At 40.1% G+C, this 27,533-nt stretch overlaps 1 protein-coding gene across 8 annotated transcripts in view; it reads right to left on the reverse strand.

The window, feature by feature from the left end:
- Positions 1-6,862: 6,862 nt before the first annotated feature.
- Positions 6,863-27,533, reverse strand: part of LOC123606375 (syncytin-1-like) — a 131,969-nt gene continuing 111,298 nt past the window's right edge. For 2 of the 8 annotated variants that reach the window (XM_045494608.1, XM_045494606.1), the window contains 3 exons: positions 16,129-16,341; positions 15,836-16,025; positions 6,863-9,031 (listed from right to left, as the gene is read on the reverse strand). In XM_045494608.1, coding sequence (XP_045350564.1) covers positions 6,945-8,684 — 1,740 coding nt within the window. In that variant the 5' untranslated portion in view covers positions 8,685-9,031; positions 15,836-16,025; positions 16,129-16,341 and the 3' untranslated portion in view covers positions 6,863-6,944. Of the gene's footprint in view, positions 9,032-9,342; positions 9,491-9,534; positions 9,625-12,867; positions 12,989-14,188; positions 14,334-15,835; positions 16,026-16,128; positions 16,342-27,533 lie in introns of those variants that run through there. The other 6 variants (XM_045494607.1, XM_045494610.1, XM_045494609.1 and 3 more) reach the window with 6 other exon arrangements.

Here is a 27,533-nt window from a genome sequence, read left to right on the forward strand (position 1 = left end):
TTCAAACTTTGATCCACCTACCGTTTTAGTAGATTGCAAGTAGAAACCAGGTTTTGACTTACAAATTAATTTCATGTCAGCATTACTACATTATTTTAATCCTGAATAAATATATTTCATTAACTAAAAGGCAGAGCCCCTTAAGGAAAATAATGATAATTGCCAATATGTATTTACGTAAATACAAAGTTCCTCAGTGTTATAAGTGTCAGAGCGAGATTCAATCTCAGGTCTCCGATGCTAACTTCCTAGGCCTATGCATTCTATGATACTGCTTATGCCAATAAAATTGTTTTCTTTTTTTGTGCCCCTACACCTCTTTTTATGTGCTCCTTTGCCTTCATTCTGCTTCCTTCCAAATAATCATCCTTGATGTACAGACAACTAGTGATATCCATCCAACTCTGCAGATGCTGGCTTCAAATGTTACTCATTCTCTGCCCCATTCTTTCACTTTCTTTTGTTCTTGGCAATGTGACAATGAGTCTAGTGGATATTCTGGTAAGCTGGCCACTATTACAAGGCTAATAATCCATGTCCAAATTGATTCAGATCAATAAACCATGCTTATATTAAGATAATTAGTGGCAGTGTGGTAGGCTTTTTTGACCACCACTGGCTTTACACACACACACACACACACACACACACACGTATGAAGGTATTCCTTTTCAGAACTGATGAGTAAATGAATTCCCTTTGAATTGTTAGAATTTCCTCATTCTCACTCTTAGTCATAATTATCTTTACTTTGTCATCCTCATCTTGCATTCTTCAACTGACCAAACTACTTTACAGGAAATGTGTCATAAACTAAAATATACTTCTATTTAGCAAAAGTGGAAAAACAGACTATTAACTATTGAGAACAGATGAAAATGTACATATTAGGGTTACTTACAGCATCATTGCCAACATTGGAACAAAATCTGAAATTCTAATTTCTGCTATATCTGGGTGGTGCTAATTTGACCATGTTTTTAAAAATTAGCCATGGTAATAATGTTTGAACATTGAAGGACAACTGGGTTATGTTTTCAAATATATCTTTAAAACTTTTTTTATCATCTAAAACATAAAGCAAAATAAAGCTCAAATAACAACAATGACCAAAAAAAAGCCCTATGCCTTGGTTAATGATTTTTGAAATTACGTTTTAGTTATATAATAATTCAATGTAAAATAACTCGCACATTTTTAACATCAGAACAATCCTTTCCCTATGGAGTTCATTTATACCTGAGATTCATGTGGTAGTCCTTGGCATTCCACAAAGAAATTAATGCCAGCAGATATTAGTTTGTCTAGACTTCTATTCCAAAAGGCAAACTATTTCCCCAGTTTTAGGACACATAAATGGCTAAAAGGATGATACCATGTATAAAGGAATGAGTTCCAGACATAAAATACCTATAGCTATAAAGGGAGAAACAGATGGTGTACATCAGAATTCTCCCAATAATAAGGAATGTACTATTTTATGTGGATCCCTAAAACCTGGTCTTAAAATCCTTAACAAGCTGAACACACTTGCTCGTGGCTCCTCGATCATTAGACTGTAAAACAATGAAGCCTCCTTGATAAGGTAAAAGTGAGTTCTTAAGCTACGTCGGTACTTTCTGACAAAATCCTGAGTTGAGTTTTGAGTTAGATGTGTAAATGAAAGTTGATAAAAATATAATGAAGAGCCCCAAACTAGAAATAGTCCTCAGCATTTCTTTCTTGCCTCCAGGACTCTTTGGCTTCCCCTCCTGCTTTCCCTTATTGCTTCTGTCGCTCCTCCATCTGCTCCATCTGTTAAGGTCCACTTAACAGTGTCGTGTTTGTTGGTTTAAGAAAAACCATGCCAAACAAAAGGCTTCCAATAAGTGATTTTCTGCTAAAATGCAAGGTAGTTTGTAGAGCCATCAAAGTCCAAATGTTTTTTAACTCTTGTATCTGCGTGTGTACATATGTTCTTGGGCAATATATCCTGCAAGAAAAAATTATGTGGTATGTCAAGGAGTCAATGGTGCCTTTTATAAAATTGTTAAGAAAACATGTAAAAAAAGAGATTGGAAGACAGGTTAACTACTTAATAACTAACTTATTTTTTAGGTCCACTTTAATCATGCTCTCTTTGCTCACAATTAGTGTCACTGAAGTAAATAAGCTACCGTGAGAACACTTTGATCTCAATTACTGTTTGGGTAGAAAAATTTGTTCTTTACACCACCTGAACTGATTTTCTGAATTACTATGTGAGGAGTATTTTTTTTCAAGCAATGTAATCGCCTTGTTTTCCATTTAGGGAGGAATACAGAAGAATGTATTCCTAAAAATGAAGATATACATATTATTACCAGGAGTAGAAACTTTGTATAATGGAGATAATATTGACCTAGGAATCAGAACTTCTGAGCTCTAATCCTTACTCTGTAACCACCAAAGTTACTTTCCCTTTGGCAAATGTCAGTTCTCTGGGTCTCACTTTCCTAAACTGTAAAAAAGAGCTTTGGACTTAATCTTTAAATTACTGTCAAATTCTAAAGTTATTTTTATCTATCTTAATTCAATTAAATGTGTTTCCTCAAGTATGCTTCCATTACCTCTTACAAGACAAGTTTTTGTTTTAGTTTTTCCTTGAAATTCTCAGAGATTACAGACTTTAACTTAGGGACAAAGGATGATAAACTTGTTTTAGGTAAATGTAGAAGAGAATTCAGCAACTCCATTACAAATCATCAACTCTAATATCATTAAATTTTCAGCCTCCTTGCTCATTATAAATTTAAATGTCTTGAAAATCCATGTATTAATTAAGTGAAGTGAGAGATAATTTACTAAATGTATAAGCAATGAGCAGATTCCTGTGTCAGCCCCATATGCAATTTGATAGTAGATTCAAGGAATTTTAGAGCAGACAGGAATTTTATTACTCTTTATTTTCACAAATATGTAAAAAGAAGTAGAGACAGTGAATGACTTCTGTGTGTTCTTTTACAACACTATTGGGGTAAAGTTTACATATAATAAACTAATTTATAGAGTATAATTTTGTGTTTTCACATAGGTATACACCAGTGAATGCATCACTAAATCAGCATATTTGTGATATTCTTCACTCCCAAAAGCTTCTCTGCCTTTCTGTAATCCCTCCCTACCCTCCTTCTTCATCCCCTGGCAACCATTGACCTGCTTTCTGCTTCCATATATTAGTTTGCATTTTCTATAATTCTTTACAAATAAAATGGTACACTATGCAATGCCCTCTACCCCCTTTTTTTTTTGGTCTGGCTTCATTCATTCAGCATATTTAAAAAAAATTCTTTTAATGTTTTTCTTTATTTTTCAAAAAGAGCAAGAGAGAGTGCAAACGGGGGAGGGACGGAGAGAGAGGGAGACACAGAATCTGAAGCAGGCTCCAGGCTCTGAGCTGTCCGCACAGAGCCCTATGTGGGGCTCCAACTCACCAACCACAAGATCATGACCTGAGCTGAAGAGGGACACTCAACTGACTGAGCCACTTAGGTGCCCCATAGAGTATTTTTTTTTTTTAAAGATGCATCCATGTTATTACTATTGGGAGATAATCCTCCATGGGTCTCCCATGTTTTCTACATGTCTTTTTTTTTTTTTTTAATTTTGTTTTTCAACATTTATTTATTTTTTGGGGGACAGAGAGAGAGCATGAACGGGGGAGGGGCAGAGAGAGAGGGAGACACAGAATCGGAAACAGGCTCCAGGCTCTGAGCCATCAGCCCAGAGCCTGACGCGGGGCTCGAACTCATGGACCGCGAGATCGTGACCTGGCTGAAGTCGGACGCTTAACCGATTGCGCCACCCAGGCGCCCCTCTACATGTCTTGTGAGCAGAGTCACCAACTGCTTTTGTTCTGGATTATCTTTGCAGGGATATTTGAATAGAGGAGAGACTTGGAAGATGGCGAGTCTCCTTCCAGAGCAAAGGGCAGTTTTGTGTATTGTCCAGTATGATAAAGATATTGCCTTCCTACAGGGTAAGGTTAAGCAGGCTTATTGCCTAGTATAAAATACTTGAGTCCCTGAGCTTGAGGTCATTGTTCTGTAACATACTGTATTGCATCCGCCATCTTCACATTGTCCTGCTTGAATCGGCGCCAAGGGAACCGTGCTACTCTGCTGTTGCTAATGTTGTGCATAAGAAAGTCCTTTGTCTCTGACCCGGGAGACTCTAGCTTGTTAGCTGGCAAATGCAGTAAAATATCAGATCCTTTAGAGTTCTTTCCAGTTAGTTCATTATTTTTTATTAGTGACTTAATGCATTTTATGGCTATACCTCAATTTGTTAACCCATTTATCAGTTAATGGATATTTGGGCTCTTTCTAGTTTTTGGCAATTACAAGGAAAAAAGCTGTTATGAACATTTATGTACAAGTATTTATGTAAACTATACTTTCTCTTTAGTACATACATAGTAGTAGAATGGCTGGCACACATAGAGGTATATGGTTAACTTTTAAAGAAACTGCCACATGGTTTTACAAATTGGTTGTATCAACCAACATTTCTACCAACATACCTTGATAATAAACTTTATTTGTTACAATATCTTGTAGAATTTATTTCCATACTTTTTTTGTCTTTTGATAGATGTAAGTCCCAAAGGTTTTCAAGGTGGTATGTTTCATAGGCTGGGCTCCTCTGCTGGGTAGGCTGTGGATGGCTCCACGGGTTGGTGGTACAGCGGGCTGTGTTCCAAGACTGCCCAGGGTCGCTGTTCAGGCTCCCAGGTTATGTGGGACCAGAGACCGTGCTCAACAGTTGGGCAAGAGGGCGGGCCTGGCTTTGCTCTGCAACTGCCCCGGTTCTCTGGCCAGACTTCCGGGATGGGTAGGATTAGAGGATCCAAATCTGCTTCCCTGCCAAGGGGCAGCAGTAAAAACGAGTTGCTACGGCCCTGACTAGAGACCCGAATTAGGCAGAACTCTGCCAACCAAGCTCCCTGGCGAAAAGGGATGACCAGCAGAGACACCTGCTGGGATCTCTGCCCAGGCACAGCTGTAAGTAGGCTCTGGGTTCTGGCCACTGTAAGCCCCACCCCCACCATTGTCAGCTCCTGCCCATTCCCTCAGTGATTCCGTCCCAGGCGAGACCCAGTGGGCCCCTGGGAAGCGTCCTGCAACGCTGGGGAAACAGGATGTCCACCTCTGATTCTCTTTAACCCCTTGTGACGAGATAGGTCCAGAGCAGCCTTGAGGCAGAGCTGCGCCCTGGTTTGGGGGAGGGACGACAGGGCCAGAGTGGAGCCACTTCTCTTACCCTTATAATATGGTCTGTCTTGGTATCTGCTGTGCAGGGGGGTGCTTCAGTCTTACCACTGGGTTCTGGGATTTTTCTCAGTGGTGTCTTGTCTGTGGATGGATGCTGATCGATCTTGTGACTGGGAGTGAAGTCAGGATGATGTTACCTCCTCAGAGGATGGGGACTGGCCCAGCTGGAACACTGGTGGCAAGCTCCTAACAGCCCAGAGAGCTAGGTTGGTGGTGGTGGACCTTTGTAGGCTGAAAAGAAGCAAACTATTGATACACACAACTTAGGCGAATTTCAAAACCTTTGTTAAGTGAAGGTGGTAAAACATTATATTCTGTATGGTCCCATTTATATGAAATTCTGGAAAAGGCAATGTTTATGATAGAGAGAAGATCAGTACTGCTTGGGTCTGGGAATTGAGGAAGGGAATTCATTTCAAAGAGGCCCGAGGCAACTTTCTGAGGTAATGTAAATGTTTTGTAATGTATCGTGATCATGCTTACAAAACTGCACACAGTTACCTAGACTTAGTAATCTGTACACTTAAAATGTGGGATGAGTTTTATTATATGTAATATACACTTTAGTAAATTTGCAATGAGAGACAAACAGAGAGAGAGAGAGAGAGAGAGAGAGAGAGACAGAGAGACGATTGGGAAGATTAAGGCTTGAACTGGATTGGACCATGAGGTATATCCAACTCTTGATAATTAAGTCCTTATAAAGTACTGAAAAGTCTATCTGACAGACAAAAAGGAATTTATAGGGGCACCTGGGTGGCTCAATCCGTTGAGCATAGTATTTTAGCTCAGGTCGTGATCTCAGGATTTGTGAGTTCATGAGTTCAAGCAGCATTGGGCTCCCTGCTGTCAGCATGAGAGCCCACTTTGAATCCTCGTTCCGCCTCTCTCTGCCCCTCCTGGGCTCACGCTGTCTCTCTCTCTCTCTCTCTCTCAAAAAATGAAAGCATAAAAAATGAATTTATAGTAAGCTACTTGTAAGGCTAGCCAAGGCAGACAAAAAAGATGCACTTCTCCACCCATTTGGTTTGACCAGAGAAAAACAGCCAAAAAGAACAATAAAGCTTCTGCTGAACAAAGTCCTCTGATTAGCAGGATCCACTTGGCATCTAGAAAATTTAGCTGCTTGAGAATCTCCTAATGTAACGCCCAAAGTTCGAGAGACCCCAAAAATGAACCACCAGAGTCCAGAGCCAAAGCCAAGCAGCAAGGGTCGTTTATTGCAAGTTCAAACCCGGTCCTCCGCACACTCGTTGCCGGTGACGCTAAGAGGCCCCAAGTGAGGTTTTTACAGCCCTTTTATAGACAGGTACAGACAAGTCATGGGGAAAGCAGGGATTTTTCACAGTTACAGAGCTGCAATTGGTTGATATTTCAATTTGAACACTTAGCAGAATTGGATTGGTTCCCGCCTTTAGATCATACCACAACTAGGGGTACCGGTATCTTAATGATTGGTCAGGAATACGCGGGCGCACCAAACAATTGTACAGAAGCGGAACAAGCTGGTTAGGCTGGTTAGGTTTCAGTTTCCCGTAACTTAAGCTTTGTACAGAAGCGTAACAAGCTGGTTAAGTTTCAGTTTGTCTAGGCCTCTCATTCCCCCCCTTTCTCAAGTACCTGAGGAACCAATCTTGGGTCCTACAGCATTACCTAATCAAGCTCGCTTTCCATGTCTAGGGGCTGATACTGTGGCCTAAGGACCATAATCTGAATGGTGTTTAGTCTGTCCCTGATAAAGTCCATTATTTTGTTGATCATAATAGGGCCAAGGGTAAAAAGGAGGAGGAGGCATAGCAGGGGGCCCAAAAGGGGAAGAAGGTAGGGGAGAAACCCGTGGAGTCCTGACCACAGTGGGTTTTCGGCTAGTTCTTTTCGTCGGCGTGCGAGGTCCTCTTGGAGCTGTTTGATTTTGGTCCAAACTATTCCTGATTTATTGGCATAAAAGCAACATTTTTCTTGTAGGGCTAAGCAGATGCCACCTTGTTCTGCGGTTAGCAGATCCAACCCTCTTCTATTCTGTAACACCACTTCTGCTAGGGAATCTAGCTGATCTTGCAGATCCTGGATTGTCCCTGACAAGGCTTCGACATCGTCAATTAGTTGACGAGAGAGTCGCAGATAGGAGTGTATGGAGACTCCTAATCCTGCTGTCCTGGTAGTTAATGCACCTGTAATTCCTAGGCCTACCAGGAGGGGGATAACAGCCACAGCTCGTTTGGATCTGCCAGCTACAAAGTCCAGACTAGGGATGGGCATGGGGGTTTTTCCTGCAACTAAGTCGATATCTGGTAGCAGAGTGGCCAGGATGCATACTCCAGTCCAGTTGTGGGGAAGATAGGTGTAGGCTAGGTTATTTCCGCAGACGAAAACGGTGGTGTTGGTACTACATAAGGAGGAGTTGATAGTGATGTACTGGTGGCATTGGGCAAGAGATATGATCCCTACATCTATGCTGTTATTCTGGGAGGTAAGGTTATTTATAAAGCAAGAGGCATTGAACAGGCTAATGAATTGAACGGGAAAGGGGTCAGATAGGGAAGAGGGAAAACAGTCATTGGTTATGCGGATATCAACTTCAGTGGGGATGGCGATGGGTCGGGGAGTTTGCTGGGGTAGGCAAAGCCAACAATCTTGGGCTAGAGTCGGGTTAGAGATGTTTAAGAGGGAGAAAGTGGTTTCTAGGATAGACATTGTCTGAGGGTCTAACTGGTAAGGGCTGTGCCTAGGGAGAACTAGAGGGTGGTAATTAAGCTGTGGATACATATGTTCTGCGAGGTCCTTAAGCCTCGTTTGCATTTCAATCTGTCTAACAGCGTCTTGGGGCCCTCCACCGTCAGACACATGTATGGGGGCTCGGGAGTTCCAGCAGATGGCGGCTCCAATTGAGCCAGAGCAGCCAGCTTGAAGTTGCATATTGTTATCACTGGCTATTGCTGCCCTGTTACTTTGTAGGATGGCCGTAAAGTAGGTAGTGGAGTTATCTGGCCCTATACATTGTTGATAGGAGTCATAACAAGAGCTGTGCATCGACTCTTGGAAAGTGGAGCAAGGGCATTTTGTCATAGGGGGCAGGGGTTTGGGTTTGTTAACACATAACCACTGCTGTTGTTGGAGTCCGGTGGTGTCATAGGTCTGGGTTAAGTAAGCGGTTGTGGTCCCACAGTCTTGGGTTTGAGTGTAGCTTCGCTGTAGACCCCCTCTTCCTACAGAGCCGGCTACTATTCTTTTACTATGTGGCAGGGCAATGGTGCTAACTACGCCACCTCTGCAATCACAGGGCCTTCCATACAGAGCTTGTAACAATCTCTGTTTGTCAACGGGGGCATTTAGTCCTCCCTCCAGGAGTTTGAGGTTGAGGGCTAGTAGGACAAGGGTCACTATCCGGAACATGTCTGGGGGAGGCACAGCGCAAGGTTAGTTTGAGGGGGTTTTTCTTACTCAGGTCTACAGTCCAAGTAGTATTTCTATCAATGTGTCCCACAAGGTCAGACAGCGGGTCAACAGGCTTAATGTGGGTGTGGTGAATCCAGGTAGGGAGGTTATCTACCTTGACAGTGGTGGGAGTTGTCAGGATGATTTAGTAAGGTCCCTTCCATCTGGGTTCAAGGTTCTCCTGCCGGTGTCGCTTGACGAGGACCCAGTCTCCTGGACGATACTGATGGGGAGTGGGTGGGGGCCCCGTCTCATACAGTTCTCTTAGTTTAGGCCACACGGCCTCATGAACTTGATGTAGAGCCCTGAGAGAAGACAAGAGGCTGTTATCTTGGTCTAATTGAATGAGGTTTGACTTAAGATTAGGTATGATAGGTGGGGGTTTGCCAAACATGATTTCATAGGGTGTAAGGCCCAACTTGTACGGGGAGTTGCGAGCCCTGTACAGAGCATAGGGGAGTAATTCTACCCAATTAGCGCAAGTCTCCATAGTCAATTTAGTAAGGGTCTCTTTTAATGTTCTACTCATTCTTTCTACTTGTCCTGAGCTTTGGGGCCAGTAGGCACAATGTAATTTTCAATCTGCCCCAAGTACGGAAGCCAATCCCTGACTTACCTTAGAGACGAATGCAGGCCCATTGTCTGACCCTATCATTACTGGAAAACCATACCTGGGCAGGATTTCTTCTAGGATCTTTTTGGCTACAATCTGCACCGTTTCCTTCTTGATTGGAAAGGCTTCAGTCCATCCTGAAAAGGTGTCTACGAACACTAGTAAGTATTTATAGCCATATTTGCCGGGCTTTACCTCGGTGAAGTCCACTTCCCAGTGGGTTCCCGGTAGGATTCCTCTTTTATGGTGGCCTTGGACTGTGACGTGTGGGTATGCATTCTGGAGTCGACATGCAGAACAGGTTGTCACAACTCTTTCTGTCTGGTCAGAGATGTTTCTTAACACTAGTTTGGATTGTCTGATGAGATCTTGAAGGCTTCGGGGCCCTAAGTGGGTAGAGTGGTGTATTTTTGTCAGGATTGCGTGGCCCAATTTTTCGGGAAGGATAAAGCGGTCTCTGGAGTCCCGCCACCATCCATCTGTAACTCGGGTCATTGGGAGCCTGCGTATCCAGATAAGATCATCTTCTGAGTATTCAGGCTGTGGGGGTAAATCTCGGGGCCCTGGGTCTGGTAGCTGCGCAGGTAATACTGGGATGGGTTTTTGTGCTACCTGGCATGCAGTTTGGTCAGCTAGGTTATTTCCTGGAGAGATTGGATCAGTTATTTTTTGGTGACCCGGGCAATGTACTATGGCCAGTTTCTTAGGGGCCCAAATAGCGACCAATAGGGCCAGAATTTCCTATTTTTGATATCTTTGCCTTCAGTAGTGAGTAGTCCCCTCTCATGGTATATTGCCCCATGTATATGGGCTATGGCAAAGGCATACTGGCTGTCTGTATATGCAGTCACTTTGCGGTCCTGCCCCACTTTTAATGCTTGTGTCAAGGCAATCAGTTTTGCCCTTTGGGCAGAAGTCCCTGGGGGCAGAGCCTCTGCCCATATTATTTCAGTCTCAGATGTCACTGCTGCCCTGCATACCTCTGTCCTTGATGGACGAAGCTGCTTCCGTCAGTGAACCAGGTGACCTCAGCATCCGGTAAAGGCCGGTCCTGTAGATCTTCCCTTATTCCATGGATCTGCGCTAGGATGTCGGCGCAGTCATGGAGCGGGGAGTCCAGGTCAGGGTCATGTAGCAGCGAGGCCGGGTTTAGAGTTCGGGGAGGGGTGTATGTGATCCGCAAGGGATCTAACAGGAGTCCCTGATAGTGGACCATCCGGGCATTGCTCATCCACCTATCGGGGGGCTGCTTGAGCACTCCTTCGATGGCGTGGGGTGTGGTGACATGTAACTCTTGGCCTAGGGACAGCTTATCAGCGTCTTTAACCATTAGGGCTGTAGCCGCTATTATCCGGAGACAAGGGGGCCATCCTGCGGCTACAGGGTCCAGTTTTTTTGAGAGGTAGGCCACTGGTCTGGGCCATGGACCTAGATGCTGGGTTAGCACTGCCTTGGCTATGCCTTTATGTTCGTCCACATATAAGTGGAAAGGCTTAGAGATATCGGGTAGTCCTAGAGCTGGGGCCGATAGGAGGGCTCTCTTTATCTGTTGAAATGCCTGCTCAGCTTCCGCAGACCATTCAAATGATGGTTGGTTTTTAGAGACTGCGTAAAGGGGTTTGGCCATTTCAGCAAAACGTGGGATCCATAACCCGCAGAATCCCACAGATCCCAGGAATTCTCTCACCTGTCGAGGCGTGGTGGGTCGCGGAATGCGGAGGACAGTCTCTTTCCGGGCATCAGTAAGCCATCTTTGTCCTTTTTTTAGCAGGTACCCCAGATATATTACCTCAGGTTTGCAGATTTGGGCCTTCTTAGCGGATGCGCGGTACCCTAGGTTCCCCAGCGTCTGTAGGAGGTTTTTCGTCCCCATGAGACAGGCTTCTCGGGTCTCAGCTGCAATAAGGAGGTCATCTACATATTGTAGGAGAGACACATTTGGGTTTAATTTCCGGTACTTACTTAAATCTTCGTGGAGGGCTTCATCAAATAGGGTGGGGGAATTTTTAAATCCTTGTGGAAGTCGGGTCCAGGTGAGTTGTCCATTTATGCCTCTTTCCGGGTCTGCCCATTCGAATGCAAAGATGTCTTGGCTCTTGGGGGCCAAAGGCAGGCTGAAAAAGTCATCTTTTAAATCAAGGACAGTGTACCATTGTTTGTCTGGGCTGAGGGTACTGAGAAGAGTATAAGGGTTGGGCACGGTAGGGTGAATGTCCATAACCCGTTCGTTGACCTCTCTTAGGTCTTGCACTGGCCGGTAATCTCCGCTGTTAGGTTTGCGCACAGGCAACAAAGAGGTATTCCACGCCGAATGGCATGGTCTAAGGATTCCGACGTCGAGGAGACGGCGGATGTGTGGGGTGATGCCCAGCCTGGCCTCTGCTGACATGGGGTATTGCTTGACCCTCACGGGGTCGGCCCCTGGCTTGACTTCTATGAATAGAGCCGGACGATGTTTTGCTAGCCCCATTCCCCCGGTTTCTGCCCAGGCTTCGGGACACCAGTGGAGCCAGTAGCCAATATCCTGTTCTGGGAGGGGTGGAGTTTGGTGAAGCCGATATTCATCTTCCAGTTGTATGGTGAGGACCGAGATAGGTTGGTCCTGGGAGTCAGTTACTTTAGGCCCTCCAGGCTGAAAGTGAATTTGAGCTCCCATTTTCGTGAGGAGCTCTCTTCCCAGCAAGGGGCAGGGACTATCCAGGATAACCAAAAAGGAATGGGTTACCCTTCCTGTCCCTAGATCCACGGTTCGTTGGGTGGTCCAAGGATATTTTTTAGTTCCTGTAGCTCCCTGGACCCAGGAGGACTTATCAGAGATTTTTCCATGAGGGCTAGTGAGTACTGAATGCTGTGCTCCTGTGTCCACAAGGAATTGCACAGGAGTTCCCTCCACTTGTAGGATTACCCTGGGCTCGGGGAGGGGGTCCAAACCCTGTCTTCCCTATTCTGAATCCTGGGTAAATAGGATGGGGGCCACTTTGGTTTGCCACGGCTCTGATCCCGAGTGCAGTTGTTTCTTTTTGGGACAGTCACGAATCCAATGTCCTTTTTCTTTACAGTAGGCGCATTGGTCTTTGTCTAGGGGGCGCCTGGGGGGGCGAGTTTTCTGTTCTCCTGTGGGCCCTTGATCTTTCTGAACTATGGCAGCTAAGACTTTAGTCATTTCCCTGGTGGCTTTGAGCTGTTTATCCTCTGGAGCGTCCTGATTATTATATACCCGCTGAGCAATGCGGAGTAGGTCCTGGATCTGTTTTCCTTCTAGATCCTCTAATTTTTGGAGTTTCATTTTGATGTCAGAGGCAGCCTGGTTTACAAAAGACATCACAACTGCGGCCTGATTTTCGGGGGCCTCGGGGTCCATGGGGGTGTACTGCCTAAAGGCTTCCATTAATCTTTCTAAAAAGGTGGCAGGGCTCTCTGTCTTACCTTGTATTACCGAGTTTACCTTGGCCAAATTAGTGGGCTTGCGTGCTGCAGCTCGGAGACCCACCATTAGAGTCTGGCGATAAATGAGCACTCGTCCCCTACCTTCTGCCGCGTTGTAGTCCCAATCAGGCCGAGTCAGGGGAAATGCTGCATTAATGAGGTCAGGGTTAACAGTGGGTCGACCATCTTCCCCTGGAACCAGCTTCAAGTTGAATCTTCCGTGGTGAACAGGATTCGCAAAAGCTGTTGTCAGTCATCCCAGGTAGGCTGGTGGGTGAACATTATGCTCTCTAGGAGGGCTATGAGATCTTTAGGGTTATCAGAAAACCGAGCATTTTGGGTTTTCCAATTATAAAGGTCGCTGGTAGAAAAGGGCCAATACTGGAGTCCGGGGTTGCCCATTTCGTCGGGGGGTCCTATTTCCCGCAGGGGTAGGGCCACAGTGGAGTCAGGGAGGCTAGAGCTTGGCTCACGCTGGGTGCGCCCGCAAGTTCGGCCGGCTGGCCTTTCGCGGTTGGTTTCATTTTCAATAGGACTCGGCACGGCTGCTGCCCCTCGCCTCCCTGGTCCCGCTTCCCGTCCTCCTGGTTCCCCTTGGGGGGCAACCAGCGGGGCGACAGGTGGGGCAGCCGCTGCGGGTAGGGCCTGGGGTGCAAGGGGTGGGGGATGATAGGGTGGAGTGTCTAGGGATAGTAGGTCCTGACTGTTGGGCAATATGGGACATAGGGGCGCCGAGGGGGTCCGCAGTTTGGTTGGGTCCATGGAGCGGGCCGCGAGAATCTTACAGGACCCTGAGGAGAGGAAGGGGGACATCCAGGGTAGAGGGTTTTCAACAAGATCCTGTCAGACAAGGATGGGTGGCCTTCCTTTCCTGGCAGGAGGGTTCTGGCCTTGACCTTAGCAATTATAGGCAAACAAAAAGTGCCCTCGGTGGGCCAGCCCACCCCGAAAATGGGCCATTCAGACCGGCAGAAAGTGATGTCTCGGCCGGCGGATGTCCAGGCTTAGGTTATGGCCTCTAGTCTGGACATCCCTGAAATTAGCCAGAAGAAGGGAGAGAGGTGTACTCTGGTTTTGTCCCATAGTCTGTATAGGAAGAAATAGATGGGTTAAGTTAGTTTATGTTCCGGGAGTGAGCCGGATATACCTGCAGAGGAGAGGAGACACGTTAAATCCCAAGCGTGGCGGCAAACAGAAAGTGCCCTGGTGAAGAGACCAGATACGGAACGGGTGTCCATAACCCGAACAAAAAGTTCCAATGGGCCAAAATGGTGCCCCAGACGGGTTCCAGAGGACGTCTCCTACTGGTCCCGACTGACTGCCCTATAGCGCGTCCGCCAGGGCTGTGTCAGTCACTGATACAGATCCCGTGCGGGAGAGCCAGAAATGAACAAACAGAAATGGACAGAGCCGGCTCACTTACCGATCAGTCTCAGGAATGACCCGTTGACTTGGGGGTCTGGTGGGTTTGGGGGTATCCCGGACGAGCCCCCAAATGTAACGCCCAAAGTTCGAGAGACCCCAAAAACGAACCACCAGAGTCCAGAGCCAAAGCCAAGCGGCAAGGGTCGTTTATTGCAGGTTTGAACCCGTCCTCCGCACACTCGTTGCCGGTGACGCTAAGAGGCCCCGAGTGAGGTTTTTACAGCCCTTTTATAGACAGGTACAGACAAGTCGTGGGGAAAGCAGGGATTTTTCACAGTTACAGAGCTGCAATTGGTTGATATTTAAATTTGAACACTTAGCAGAATTGGATTGGTTCCTGCCTTTAGATCATACCACAACTAGGGGTACTGGTATCTTAATGATTGGTCAGGAATACGCGGGCGCGCCAAGCAATTGTACAGAAGCGGAACAAGCTGGTTAGGCTGGTTAGGTTTCAGTTTCCCTAACTTAAGCTTTGTACAGAAGCGTAACAAGCTGGTTAAGTTTCAGTTTGCCTAGGCCTCTCACTAAATGTCGTCTTTAGTTTGGTAACTATTAAGGTACAAAAAGAAACAAAAATAGAGGAATTGCAGTTGAATGAGCCAATAAATAGCATCTACCAGTTGTTGTTTGCCTTTTCTTATTGATTTGGATATCATTATAATATTTACCAATTGCAATATCCTGTAGCATTTATTTGCATACTTTTTTACCTTTTGATAAATGGAACCTCTCAAGGTAGTTATGTTTTTCGATGTCTTTTTTATTATTTGAGCTTACTATGTATAATATAAGCAATCTGTTGCTATTCTGTGTTCATAATTGTTATTTTCTATTGTTTTCTAAACGTGTATTTTACCTTTTCTTTATGTATCTTTAATGGAGTGTAATTGACATATATTATATTAGTTTCACGTGTACAACATAATGATTTGAGAACTGTATACATTGCAAATTTATCACCACAATAAGTCTAGATAACATCCAGTTTGTTGACTTTTCATTTTGATGAAATGACCCAGAATTTATTTGCATGTGATTTGAGGCAAGGACTCAATTTTGTGGAAAAGTAATTATCTCATCATTATTTATGGAAACTCATTTTCTCCACTATCCTCAAAGCCATTTTTGTCATATGAACATGGTCTGTTTCTTGACACCATCCTATCCCCCTAACTAGTTTTTTTTTTTAATGCAAGGTCTTCTTTAATAACAATTTTAAATTCAGCAATAATGGTAAATTCTTTCAGTAGCTTAATAATTAACCTGTAGTGTCTCTTGTGTTTCCTAGATGAAAAATCATGTTACTTGAGTATAGCTAGTGTTTGGTGTCTTTTCTTTTTCTTTTTTAATTTATGCTTTGTTTGATATCCAAGTCTCTGAATAATATGTGTGTTTTTACTAAGCTGTCTGGTTTTTGTGTTCCCCATTGGCTCTAAAAATCAGTATCTTTTTTCTCTTCTGGTTCATGAGTTTTTCTTTCTTTTCTTTTTTTTTTCTTTATGTTTATTTTTGTGAGAGAGCGAGATCAGCAGTACGAGCAAGGGAGGAGCAGAGACTGAGGGAGGGAAAGTCTCAAGCAGGATCCCCACTGTCAGCACAGAGCCCAATGCAGGGCTCTAACTCAGGAACTGTGAGATCATACCTGAGCCAAAATCAAAAGTCAGTTGCATAACCAACTGAGCCACACAGGTGCCCCATCGTTCATGAGTCTCATGGGACGTTCTTATTCCTTGGAATTTTTTTTTTTTCTGTGAAGACTCTTTGAAACCTGGCTTGAAGACAGGCTTCCCCAAATCGGGTCTTAATTTGCTTTTTCTTAGGTTCCTAGGACACTATAAAGTAGAGATACTTTAATCTGAAATCTCAGCTTGAGTTTTCGTTTATTTAGTATTTTTTAGACCAGTTAGGGTAAACATATTCCATTGGAGAACTGACCTGTGGTTATGAATTATCACAGAAGTTTTATTTTGTCTCAGATCTGCTTTCAGCACTTAGATTCTTAAAGAAGCAGGCTTATTTCTTGTTCCTTTTCATGTAAGCTATGGGTTTTTAGTGTCCCAGCTATAGGAGTGAGTTTGTCTGCTATTAGATTCTCTTCTGTGGAAAGGGTGGCTCTTGGGCTTCTTCTCTTTGTCCTTCTTCCTATATCTTGGGAACAAAAAATAAAATTTAAGATCACTCTTAGCAAATGCCCTTAAGGATGAGTTGTTGTTAATATCTTAACAGATCAACATTGACTTTTAAAAGGCTTTTAAAATATTTCATCAAACGTTTTTTTTTTAATTTATTTTTTATTTTTTTAATGTTTATTTATTTTTGAGAGACAGAGAGACACAGAGCGTAAGCAGGGGAGGGGCAGAGAGAGAGGGAGACACAGAATCCAAAGCAGGCTCCAGGCTCTGAGCTGTCAGTACACAGCCCAACGCGGGGCTCAAACTCACAAACTGTGAGATCATGACCTGAGCCTAAGTCGGTTGCTCAACCAACTGAGCCACCCAGGTGCCCCTTTTTTAATTTTTTTTCAATCAGGAAGTCATTTAATGTAGTCACTCTCCCAAGCTGCAGAAAATGGATCTGCTTAATCTTTACATGACTAAATTCTGTATTTCAGAAGTTAGGAAAATTATTAATTTTCAAATATTACTTTTAAGATTAAGATTAAGAGTTGGAAATTCTTATAAAAATTAACAGAATTAAATATATATTTGCTTCTCAGCCTATTAGCTAGGAAGATAATCATACCTGATTCAAAAATAAATATATTTTCACTTTATATAAACTTGCTATTTTTGATACATAATGACACAAATGTAGAAGACCAAAAATGCCAGAAGTTGTTTAAAAATGCAGATGAAAGAATTAGTATTTTTGGCACAAGGACACATTTTCTATCATGATCTGATTCAATGAGTATGAACCTAGTTGTGCTCTACTCTTTCCTTCTCTAGAAAAACCATTCAGATTCTAAAGTGGTATGAAAGAGGAAAAAAATTGTAAAATATCTCTTAGAACATCTTTATCCTTTCCATCTACATTTACATTTCCCATCAGTCCTTTATATTTCCTAATGACTATAATAATGAATATTTAATCTCAGTATGTACTCTGAACTGTAATCTCATAAAACTTAATAGCATGTCAGGTTTTAAATGCAATCTTTGGGTCTTGATGATGCATACCTTCTTTCCTTAAGCTTCTGCCTGGCACTTTTGCCCAGTTTACCACTATTGAGGCAAAGAACCTATCTGTGGATTGTCTATATTATGTACATAATACTTTGACCCTAAAAACAAAGGATTTGCTGAGGATTTCTAGCTGATATTTCCTTCTAATTCTACTCGAAATGTGTGGATTTCATAGAAACACAGCACAGGTGAATCTTGACAGAAAATGCATAAAGATTTTACTTGATCAAACCACTCATTATGGTCCAGAATGGCCCACATATTCCTGCCATGGGGACAAATTATCTTTAATATTGATTTCATTTAAAAACTTATACTAAAGATCCACTTAAATATTAGTATTTCTTTATAGATTCACCCTTTCATTTTTTGATCTCTAATATAAATTTTGGGGAGGCAAAGTTGTTGATGAAAAATATTGCTTAAGTTTTAATATGATCTTTGAATTTGAGTTCCGGGCAAGGGAAAAAAAAGATTAAAAAAAATAGACCGAAGACCAAAATTCAGGTTAGAGTTTAGTAATAAAATGTTCATCTTACATATTTTTCAAGGAAAAGGAAATATAAATTGAGAAAATTAAAACAGCACATATATAAGCTGCTTGACAGATTTCAGTATCTCAAGGAGGGTGACAGCAGCCATGTCACATTTCAAATAAACAGTTTTGTGAAATCGTAAAGCTTTTAAAGGAATTATTTAAAATAATGAAGCAAACCCAGTGCCCGATGTATCAAACACATTCTTGGTGGTGATAAGTAAAATTTCTGTGAATATGTACAATGGGTCAAAGTACCAAAATAAAAAATGACAATAATTCTCCCAAAAAATTCTTCATATGAAAGCATATTTTAATATATGACAATTAACAACATCATACTTCACAGAGAATTTTGTTGTTGTTGTTAACTGGATTTTATTGGAATTCATGAAGGCACAGATTACTAAAAACTAAATTGAATGCATGTGCTTTTCTGGAAGCAAACTCATCTGTGAAGCTGATTGGAAATGCAGTTGAGTGTCATATCTAAATGTGCTATAGGGGCGTATGGTAGAAATTATAATCCTGCTGGGGATGCAGCCTATTATCTTATTACAGTTACAAATATAGTAAACAATAAATTCATTATTATTACCAGATTTGAACTGAAGTAAATCTCTATTGTTGCATGATAAAACCATGCAGCATAAATCAACCATGCTAGCTCTTATAATACTTTTTCTAATGAAATATCTTGAATTGCATTCACATCAAACTGGAAACTACACTTAAACCGTTATTGACTATGGCTCCTCTGAGGACAATAGTGAAGTGTTACCATTGTTTTCCATTTCAAAAAAGAAAATAAATTGAAGGTCATGAATAAAATTTCTTTTCAGTTTTTGGCAAAATGGGTATAGAATTTAAAATATCACAGAAGCAGGGTAATAGTTTCATTTTTACGCTGAAGTGGAAAGTGTTCTCAATATTCCACATTCTACCAAATATAATCTCCTTGTGGGCGCCTGGATGGGTCAGTCGGTTAAGCATCTGACTTCAGCTCAAGTCATGATCTCACAGTTCATGGATTTGAGCCCCATGTAGGGCCCTGTGCTGACAGCTCAGAGCCTGGAGCCTGCTTCAGATTCTGTGTCTGACTCTTTCTCTGCCCCTCCCTCTCTCTCTCTCTTTCTCTCTCAAAACTAAATAAACATTAAAAAAAAAAAAAAAAAAACAGTACAGTGGTCTGTCTAGAGTTAAAATTTAGTTTCCTAGGTAAAAACTAAACAACCATATAACTCTCTCTGGCTATCTTCAATAGGTGAATGTCTACTCATCTGCACTGCTTATGGGTCTATTCTCTTTATGATCTTTAGGTAAGAGGGTTTTGGCAATCAAAGACCAGGTTTTTAAATTTCTCTTGTCACCTGTCGCTGTGTACAAAAACACCCCAGAATTTAGTGTCTTAAGACAACAATAATTGTATTTATTTGTTCACAATCCTGTAGCTTGGACAGGGTTATAGGGGAACAGATTATCTCCCCTTTACTTGGCATCAGTTAGGCTAATTTGACTGGTGCCAGGCTCAACTCCTAGATACCCTCAGTTATAAGGTGAGGGCAAAGTGAAACTGTCTCTTGGTTAGAAGCTCAGCTAAAGCTATTAACTGAGGCTTGTATTCTCCTCCATGAGCTCTCTCCATGTGATTAGGCTGGGCTTTTCACAGCATCATCGTCTTAGAGTAGTTGAATTTTGTGCATGATGGTGCACTGTCCCCAAAGTACAAAAGCACATGTTGCCAAGCTTAAGCCCAGAACTCTCACAACTAGCAGTGTCCTATCACTTCTGCCATTTTGTGTTGCTTAGGAAACATGTTCAAATTCAAGAGGATTAGACTACAAAACATATAAATACAGGGAAGTATCATAACATTATCATGTACCTCAGTACTACCCATGCAGATGGCACTAACTGCATAGTTCGTATATGAATGAATTATAGATCATCTGAATCATCTGATTTCAATGTTTTATTACCTTGATTATGTTTTTTTCCTGGAGGTTAGCTGGAACTTCTTGTTTAATTTAAACATCTTTTCCCCAGTTCAAATTACTATAGCTTATAGCTAATAAATTGTCAACATCATCTTCACAAACATGTTTTTAGTTAAACACAAGCCATTTCCTTTCTGTCCGAAAAACAAACCCATTTTTGTTCCCATATAGGAAATAAGAAAGACAGACAAATACTTGGCAAGTTAATGACTTGCCCTTAGAAAGTAGAAGAGTTTCTTTGAATCAAACACAAGATAGTTTGAGTACTTTTAGGGAGCTGTATAAGGAAGAGCCATTTCACAGGAATAATTTCATCCCTGGTGTCAGGAATGGGCCCTTAGTTGTAATTTAGGATTCCTAAATTTAAGTCCTAATTCTGCTGCAATCAATCAATGTATCTTAATCAGCCCTGATCTCCAGGGGTCTGTTTTCTCAACTGTAAAATGAGGGAATTGTACTGAAAATTTCTGGAAAAGAAAATCTTTCAGCTACAACACTCTAAGGTTCTATTCATAAAACACAAAGCATTTGCAATTAAAGAGAATTTTGATTTCTTTTTATTTACATAGTGTTTTATGTTCACACTATGAAGAGGAATGACATCCCAGATCTACAAACATGTACATTTTTGAAAAATATTTTACCTTATGTTTGGAATAGCTCTGGTTAAGTTTGAGATTTATTTTTCCAGGAAAAAAAAAGATATCTGTATTTTATTAATATATTTCCTTATAGATTGATTCTCTGTGGCTGTTTTTCTTAAAACCATTTCTATTTATATACAAAAGATTCAAATAAGTGAATGGAGTTTTTGAATTAGAAAACAAATTTATAGGACTGTAAACAATTATTTTGGTTTTACAATGTCTGAACATCATCTGATTCACTCTGATTCTATGTTTATGTCACCATAGATCTGGTAAGAGATCCCCAAGCTCTATGCCTTACTAATAATGGGTATTAGATAAAACATTAATTAAGTTAGTAGGTGAGTAAAGTTCTTAACCAATAGTAGTCCAGTGATATTCTGAAGGCTTGCATCTGCTTGTGAAAACTGATTGTGTCTATTTCTTCCAAATATTCACTCAGTAAGGTCATGTTGGTAGGTGACATTAGCCATTATGGAAATATTTACACCATGGAAATCAACAAATACTACATATCAGTGTTCTTTCTTTTTTTCTTTCTTTCTGCCAGTTGTTAAACAGTTTTATTCACAATACCAAGCGAAGTCAGGGAGTCAGATTAAAGGGGTAGAATGAAGATGGACAGTCAGAATCAGCCTTAAACTTAGACCTGAATGAAATGTCAGCCATATAGTCTTGCAAAAAACATTTCTGATAGAGTATCAAGGTGTGGAAAAACCATAAACCGGAAATGACACCAATAGGTTTAAAGATCAGCAAAGAGGACAGTAGGGATAGAATATATTTATCAAGAGGATAGTTCTATTAGAAGAGATTGGAAATGTAGGCAGGAGTCAAATCACATTAGGATTTATAAGTCATGATAAGGATTTTGAACATTAAGACTAAATCCAAAAGGAAGTTCCTAAGGAGTTTTAAGCTGAGACATGACATGATTATATTTATTTACAGAGAACAAGCTAGATTCTCTGTGCCAAATCAATTGGGGTTTGCAGGTGTGCAAGAAATGTAACCAGTTATGAAAATATTATAATGACTCAAGTGGGAATAAGGGTATCTTGGACCAAATTGATGGTATAAAGATGCGGAGATATCTAGAAAGATTTGGTTATTGTTTGTAGGTTGTTTCTATGGGACTTAATGATGAATTTGAGGTATGGAATAAAGGAAAACTCTCATGCCTGAAGCATGACATCATTTACTATTAATGGCAAAGACTACGAGAGGAGAAAAAGACATAGATAGATGGTTCTACTTTAAATGCTCTATATTTGAGTTATCTATTACATATATAATGAGAGATGTCAAGTAGATAGTTGAATATATAGTACTCTGGCTCCAGAAAGAGTTCAGGGATATTGATATAATTTTGAAAATTTTCAGTGCATACTCTATATTTTAAAACTAAAAACAAAACAAAAAAACAACACACACACACAAAAAAAAAAACAGTGGAATTACCTAGTGTTAAAGAAGGAGAAAGGAGTATCCAAAACAGATTCTTAGAACACTCCAACATTTAGAAGCGAAAAAGTAGTGGACAAGCCCACAAAGCAAAGTGAGATGGAGTAGCCAGAGAGATCAAAGATAAACAAGGAGAGTTGTCACTGAAAATAAAAGAATAAAGTTTAAATAAGAAAGATGTGTTCAATAGCAATCCTGCTGAGAGTTGATGAATATAAGACCTGAGCTAGACTGGGGGTTCCACAGACGAAAGGAGTGTCTAGGTAGTAAAAGGAGTTAAGGAAGTGGAGAGAGTTTGAGTTCTCAACTCATTCTATATACTTTTCCATGAAGGGGAACAGAAAAATGGGAAATGGGGGCTCAATGGAGGAATTGTCTTTAAGATCAGAACTGCTGAATCATATTTGAATATTAATGGGAATGAGAAAAGAAGGTGAAGTGGTTGATGAAAGAGGATAGGTAAGTTGAAGAGCCAAGTCCTAGGAAAGGAAAGGAAGATGAGATTCAGAGACCAAGCACTGGTTTTAGTTTTTGATTGGCATAGAAACATTCTTCTGTGGTTATAGGACAAAGACAGAAAAAAATAAATACACACACACACACACACACATAGAACAAACAGTAAGAGGATGAATTAGTGTTAGTTACATCTATTTTCTCAATATAAAACTGGATCATGAGTGGGAAATGAGGTAGGAGAGACTGAGGAGAAAGCAGAAAGTATTAAACATTGGTGAGGGTAGAAAAGCAATAGAGAGCTGTAATGAGATTGCTTGGAGCATGTTAGGGTCCTTTTGAGATTGGTGGCCATGAATTGAGAGTTTCTAGGTTGTATGACTTTCTCTGATAAATTTCAGCAACTCTTAAGGTGGATAATGCTCCTCCATGGAGAATCGGCCTACCCGGGGCTAGCCTGTGATACAGGTGTGACCAATGTAAGTCTGAGCTCAAGTGTTTGGTATTGTGGGTGTTAGTGCATGGGTGGAGGGTTTTTCTAGGTCTGTTTCAAGGATATATATTATCAAATCAACAGTTGGTGGGTCCCCTGGCTTCAACTAACTGAGAACATTAAGCAAGGAAAGTTAGGGAAATTAATCCATGAGGTCAAATGCCAGAAGAGTAGCTGAGAGTAAAGGGCCAATTAGAAGAATGAGACAGGGCAAGACTTGAAACAAAAACTATCTGAAACAAAGTTGCCAAGGCTGTAAAATGGGATAGATTGCCTGCAGACCATTTCACCAATGTCATCCAAAGGAATCTCCAACTGTGTGTGGGTATTCCTCTAATGTTCAGCTGGGAATTTGTGTCTAAAAAGGGCTGCATATCCATCCAACTGTATGAGACCTTCTTTTTTTTTTATTTTTTAGAAAAAAATTTTTATATTTATTTATTTGTTTATTTATTTATATTTGTATTTTATTTTATTTTTTTTAAGAGAGAGAGAGACAGAGACAGAGAGCAAGTGGGAAAGGAGCAGAGAGAGAGGGACACACAGAATCTGAAGCAGGCTCCAGGCTCTGAGCTGTCAGCACAGAGCCTGACGCAGGGCTCAAATTCATGAACTGTGAGATCGTGACCTGAGATGAGCGCTTAACCAACTGAGCCACCCAGGTGCTCCTGTGTGAGACGTTTTGAAAAATCATGTTTGTGAACTCCACAGAAGAAGTTCCTGTCATTTATAATTGGATATTTATTATGTATGTGATACTTTGAATTGTATATAAAAAGGCTAAAATATTTTTTCAACACCACTATTTTTGTTATGTCATAAATTCAAAACACTATTTTCCTTAAATTCTGTTATATTTCTCATTTAATAACAGAATATTCCTTCTAATAGTATATTATTTTACTATACTACTATACTATTAGAAGTATAGTATATATACTATATATACTATATATATATTAGTATATATATTTTACAATATATATATAAAATATATATATAATATATATATTAGTATATATATTTTACTATATACATTAAATATTAGCCATTTTTCTCAAATTTTGTCAAAAGTATAAATAAATCTACATGGAATTTATTGTATGGTATGATGTAGGGATGTTCCTCCACATATAATTGATTTCCCAAGAATTTTATTTAAATGCCCATATTTATAGTATTAATTTTTGGATATTCTGTTTTATTTTTTAATTCTTCTATGACCACTAAACAATCCAAATTGTTATTCTTTTATGAGGTGTATTCTCTTTTCTTTTTTTTTTTTTTTTCCTGTCAGGTCAAGATATCACAGCTCTGTTTTTCAAAGTGCTTATTTTTTACTTCACATAAGCTGTAAGTCATCCAGTCCAGTTATGTTTAAAATTATATAGTTATATTTGATAGGAATTACATAAAATGTATAGATTGGTTTGAGTCTTTACTCCAGAAATATGGCAGATATCTGCATTTATTCAGATATTATTTTATTCTTCAGTAAACATTTGTTTTTAGCATAGCCCTATTAGTCTTTAAACATTTTCTTATTTTCTAGAACAACAAGATATTCCAGCTCACTTTCCTGTTTCCATGCCAAAGATCTATAATCAAGCATTTCATTAAGGACTCTAGTTCATTTCGAGGGGAATAGTACTCAGACACAACTATCTGAGCACTAGGTACCCTCTCTTTGGAATTACTGTGGCTTTCCTGGTTGAAGGGAAGAAAGCTACATGGGAGAGGCATAGATCACCCAGGCTACGTGTTAGGCCTACTTCCCTCTCAGACTGAATTTGTGCATATTAATTTAATCCTCCTTAAATTAAATGTTAACTATCATTTCAAGGATTTTCAAAAAGTTGCTCAATTTTACTCCCCCCCCCCCCAATCTGGTTATATATTTTGGCCAAAAGTTTTTCCAAAATCTCTAGAGGACTTCATTTTTGTGTTAGTGCTGGAACAGTTACATATTAAACATGTCTTAATAAATCAGTGCTAGTAAATATTTCCAGAGTAATAATAATTTGAAAGTGGCATCTTTCAAATCTTTTAGGCAAAGAGAGCATTTTTATACCTTTATCAGATAAAGACACCCACTTATCTTCTACTTTTGATGTCCTTATACATAACATGTTTTAGAATTCCTTTTGATGTCCTTAAATTCTTATTTTGTCTAATTTCTAATATATAACTGACTTGCCACACTTAAGAATTCAAGTACATTTATTCCTCATGAGTCTTCATATTATACTATGATTGCCTCTACTTTGATGTAATATTTTCCCCTGAATATTTTAATATTAAAAAAATCTTAAAAGTGTTGTTCAAGAATGTAAGAACATCTTCACTTTGAACTTAATATTTGAAAAAGGTTGCAAAAGCATTTACTGGAGCCATATTTTAGGATTGCAACGAGGTTAGAATACGCAGCCTCATACCAAAGATGGAAAGGAGGTTTTCATTGTAATCAGTTTTTATGACTACACCAATAAAACTTTAAAAAGGAACAAAGAAAGAGGGAAGAAAGGAAGATCAGAGAAAGCTTAAATGTTCCCCATGCTTTAATTATAGCATACACTTGGCATTGAGCACCCATTTGGGTCCCCACCTCCCAAAAATATAAACCAGGGCAAAAATACAGATGTAAGAAAGGAAAATACAAAGAGCGGTGTATTATTTCATTTCTGAAGGAAAACTAATTTGACTTCTATAATGAATAAATACCATCACTTCTTTTAGTATGCTTTCAAAGGTTTTTTAACTTATAAAAATTCAAACTGATTCCTTAATTTTTATGTTTTTTAGGTCCTCAAATATGTGTGCTAGGAAAAATATAGTATGCCTTAAAGCAATATTTGGCATACATTTCTAATTTTAATATCATTACCTATATTAGCACAGTTCAGTGTTTTAAGTAGTTTTAAGCATAGAATATCAAGCAAACTAATATGCATCAGAAGTATAAAACTTGTGGGAGAGAAATATTTAAATATATTAGGGTAATTCATTCCTGAGACCATTCTCTTAGGTGGTTCAGTAGATCCATTAGAACAGAGTGAAGTGAAAAGTGATTTTTTTAAAAGAGAAAAATGTAGGGAGAAATATTGAGATAAAATTCAACTTCTGACATGAAAAATGGAATAATGTAGCAGCACAAAAAAGTACATAATTTAGGCTACTTTTGTAGGGACTGGACTATCACAGTCTTGATGGACATTGTTAAATGTCAACAATGGGTGAATAATGTAGCAACAGGAACTTGATACACAATGATAGATATCAAAGATAGAGAATGGAACAGATCAAATAATAAAAATTATAATCCTTGAAAACTTCCATTTAAAAAAATATTTGAAATTAAATACTGAGACCATGAACCTTGAAACAGATCCAAAGTAGCCAAGATAATCACATGCTATAATATCTGTTGTTAATTTAAAAAAAGAAAATATATTATTTGGCTACTCAAGCAAAAAGTCGCATAGAATGGTAAGAAAACCTGACTTTCAGCTACACATTATGCCAAAAGATAAAAGAACAACATATTTAAGAAATTCACAGGGGCTCTTGGCTAGTTCAGTTGATAGAGCACATGACTTAATCTCAGCTTTGTGAGTTCAAGACCCACACTGGGTGTGGAGCCTATGTACCAGCCAAACTTAGAATCAAGAATAAAGATTGCAGAGTACCAGTTAGGAAAACCACAACTCAGAGAAAATAGTTCTACGAGCACTCCTAGGAAATTTACTAGAGGACATGATTCAAACAACCAACATGACTAGTATAAGAACCGGTATTAAGCAAAAGAGTGTATATACCTAACAATGTAAGATTAAAAGACATAAGGGAGGCAGTGTAGAATGTAAGGGCTATCTGCCCTGACAGTGTAGATCCACTGTAGTAAAATGTGTGCCAATTGCCTATAGATATTAAGAGAGGCCATAGGAAGGAGAAAGCAAGGACAGAAGTTAGAATTCCTTAATATAACATATTTTGTAGATTTTATTTTGTACACATATAACTATTTTACATATTTACAAAAATAAGCTGAGTTTTAAAAAATTCCAAAAAGCAAAAGCAAATTAAAAACAAGTGAGCCGATATATGTACTAATCAACCACAGAGAGAGTTAAATTATGAGTGGGCCTAAAACACAATAATTTGTCTGTGTATTCTTGGTGGAATTATACCTAAGGATGAAGAAAAAATGGCTGCAAAACCTTAAACCGATTTCTATAACCATATTGTTGGGGGGTAATGTTGATATTGCCACTCTGAAACGTGTTTGTTTGTATGTAGTGTCAGATACATTAAATGCCATTATGGTGGTAGAGATGAAAATCAAGAGTTTCAACATGGATGAAAAGCAATCAATGAATGCATGTAAAAATCATGTAGTTCTGATTTTGATTTGGAAGTATCAGTGTGAAAAATGTTATTATTCTACCCATTGAAACAGCCTAGAAATAATGATCATAATGGTAACAATAAGCTCTCCTAATTCCCAGATTTTGTCATCTAACTAATACTTTTCACTAAAAGAAATCAGACTCCTTAGAAAGATAG

Source organism: Leopardus geoffroyi, chromosome A2, assembly GCF_018350155.1.
Source record: "Leopardus geoffroyi isolate Oge1 chromosome A2, O.geoffroyi_Oge1_pat1.0, whole genome shotgun sequence".
NCBI classification, from domain to species: Eukaryota; Metazoa; Chordata; class Mammalia; order Carnivora; family Felidae; genus Leopardus; species Leopardus geoffroyi.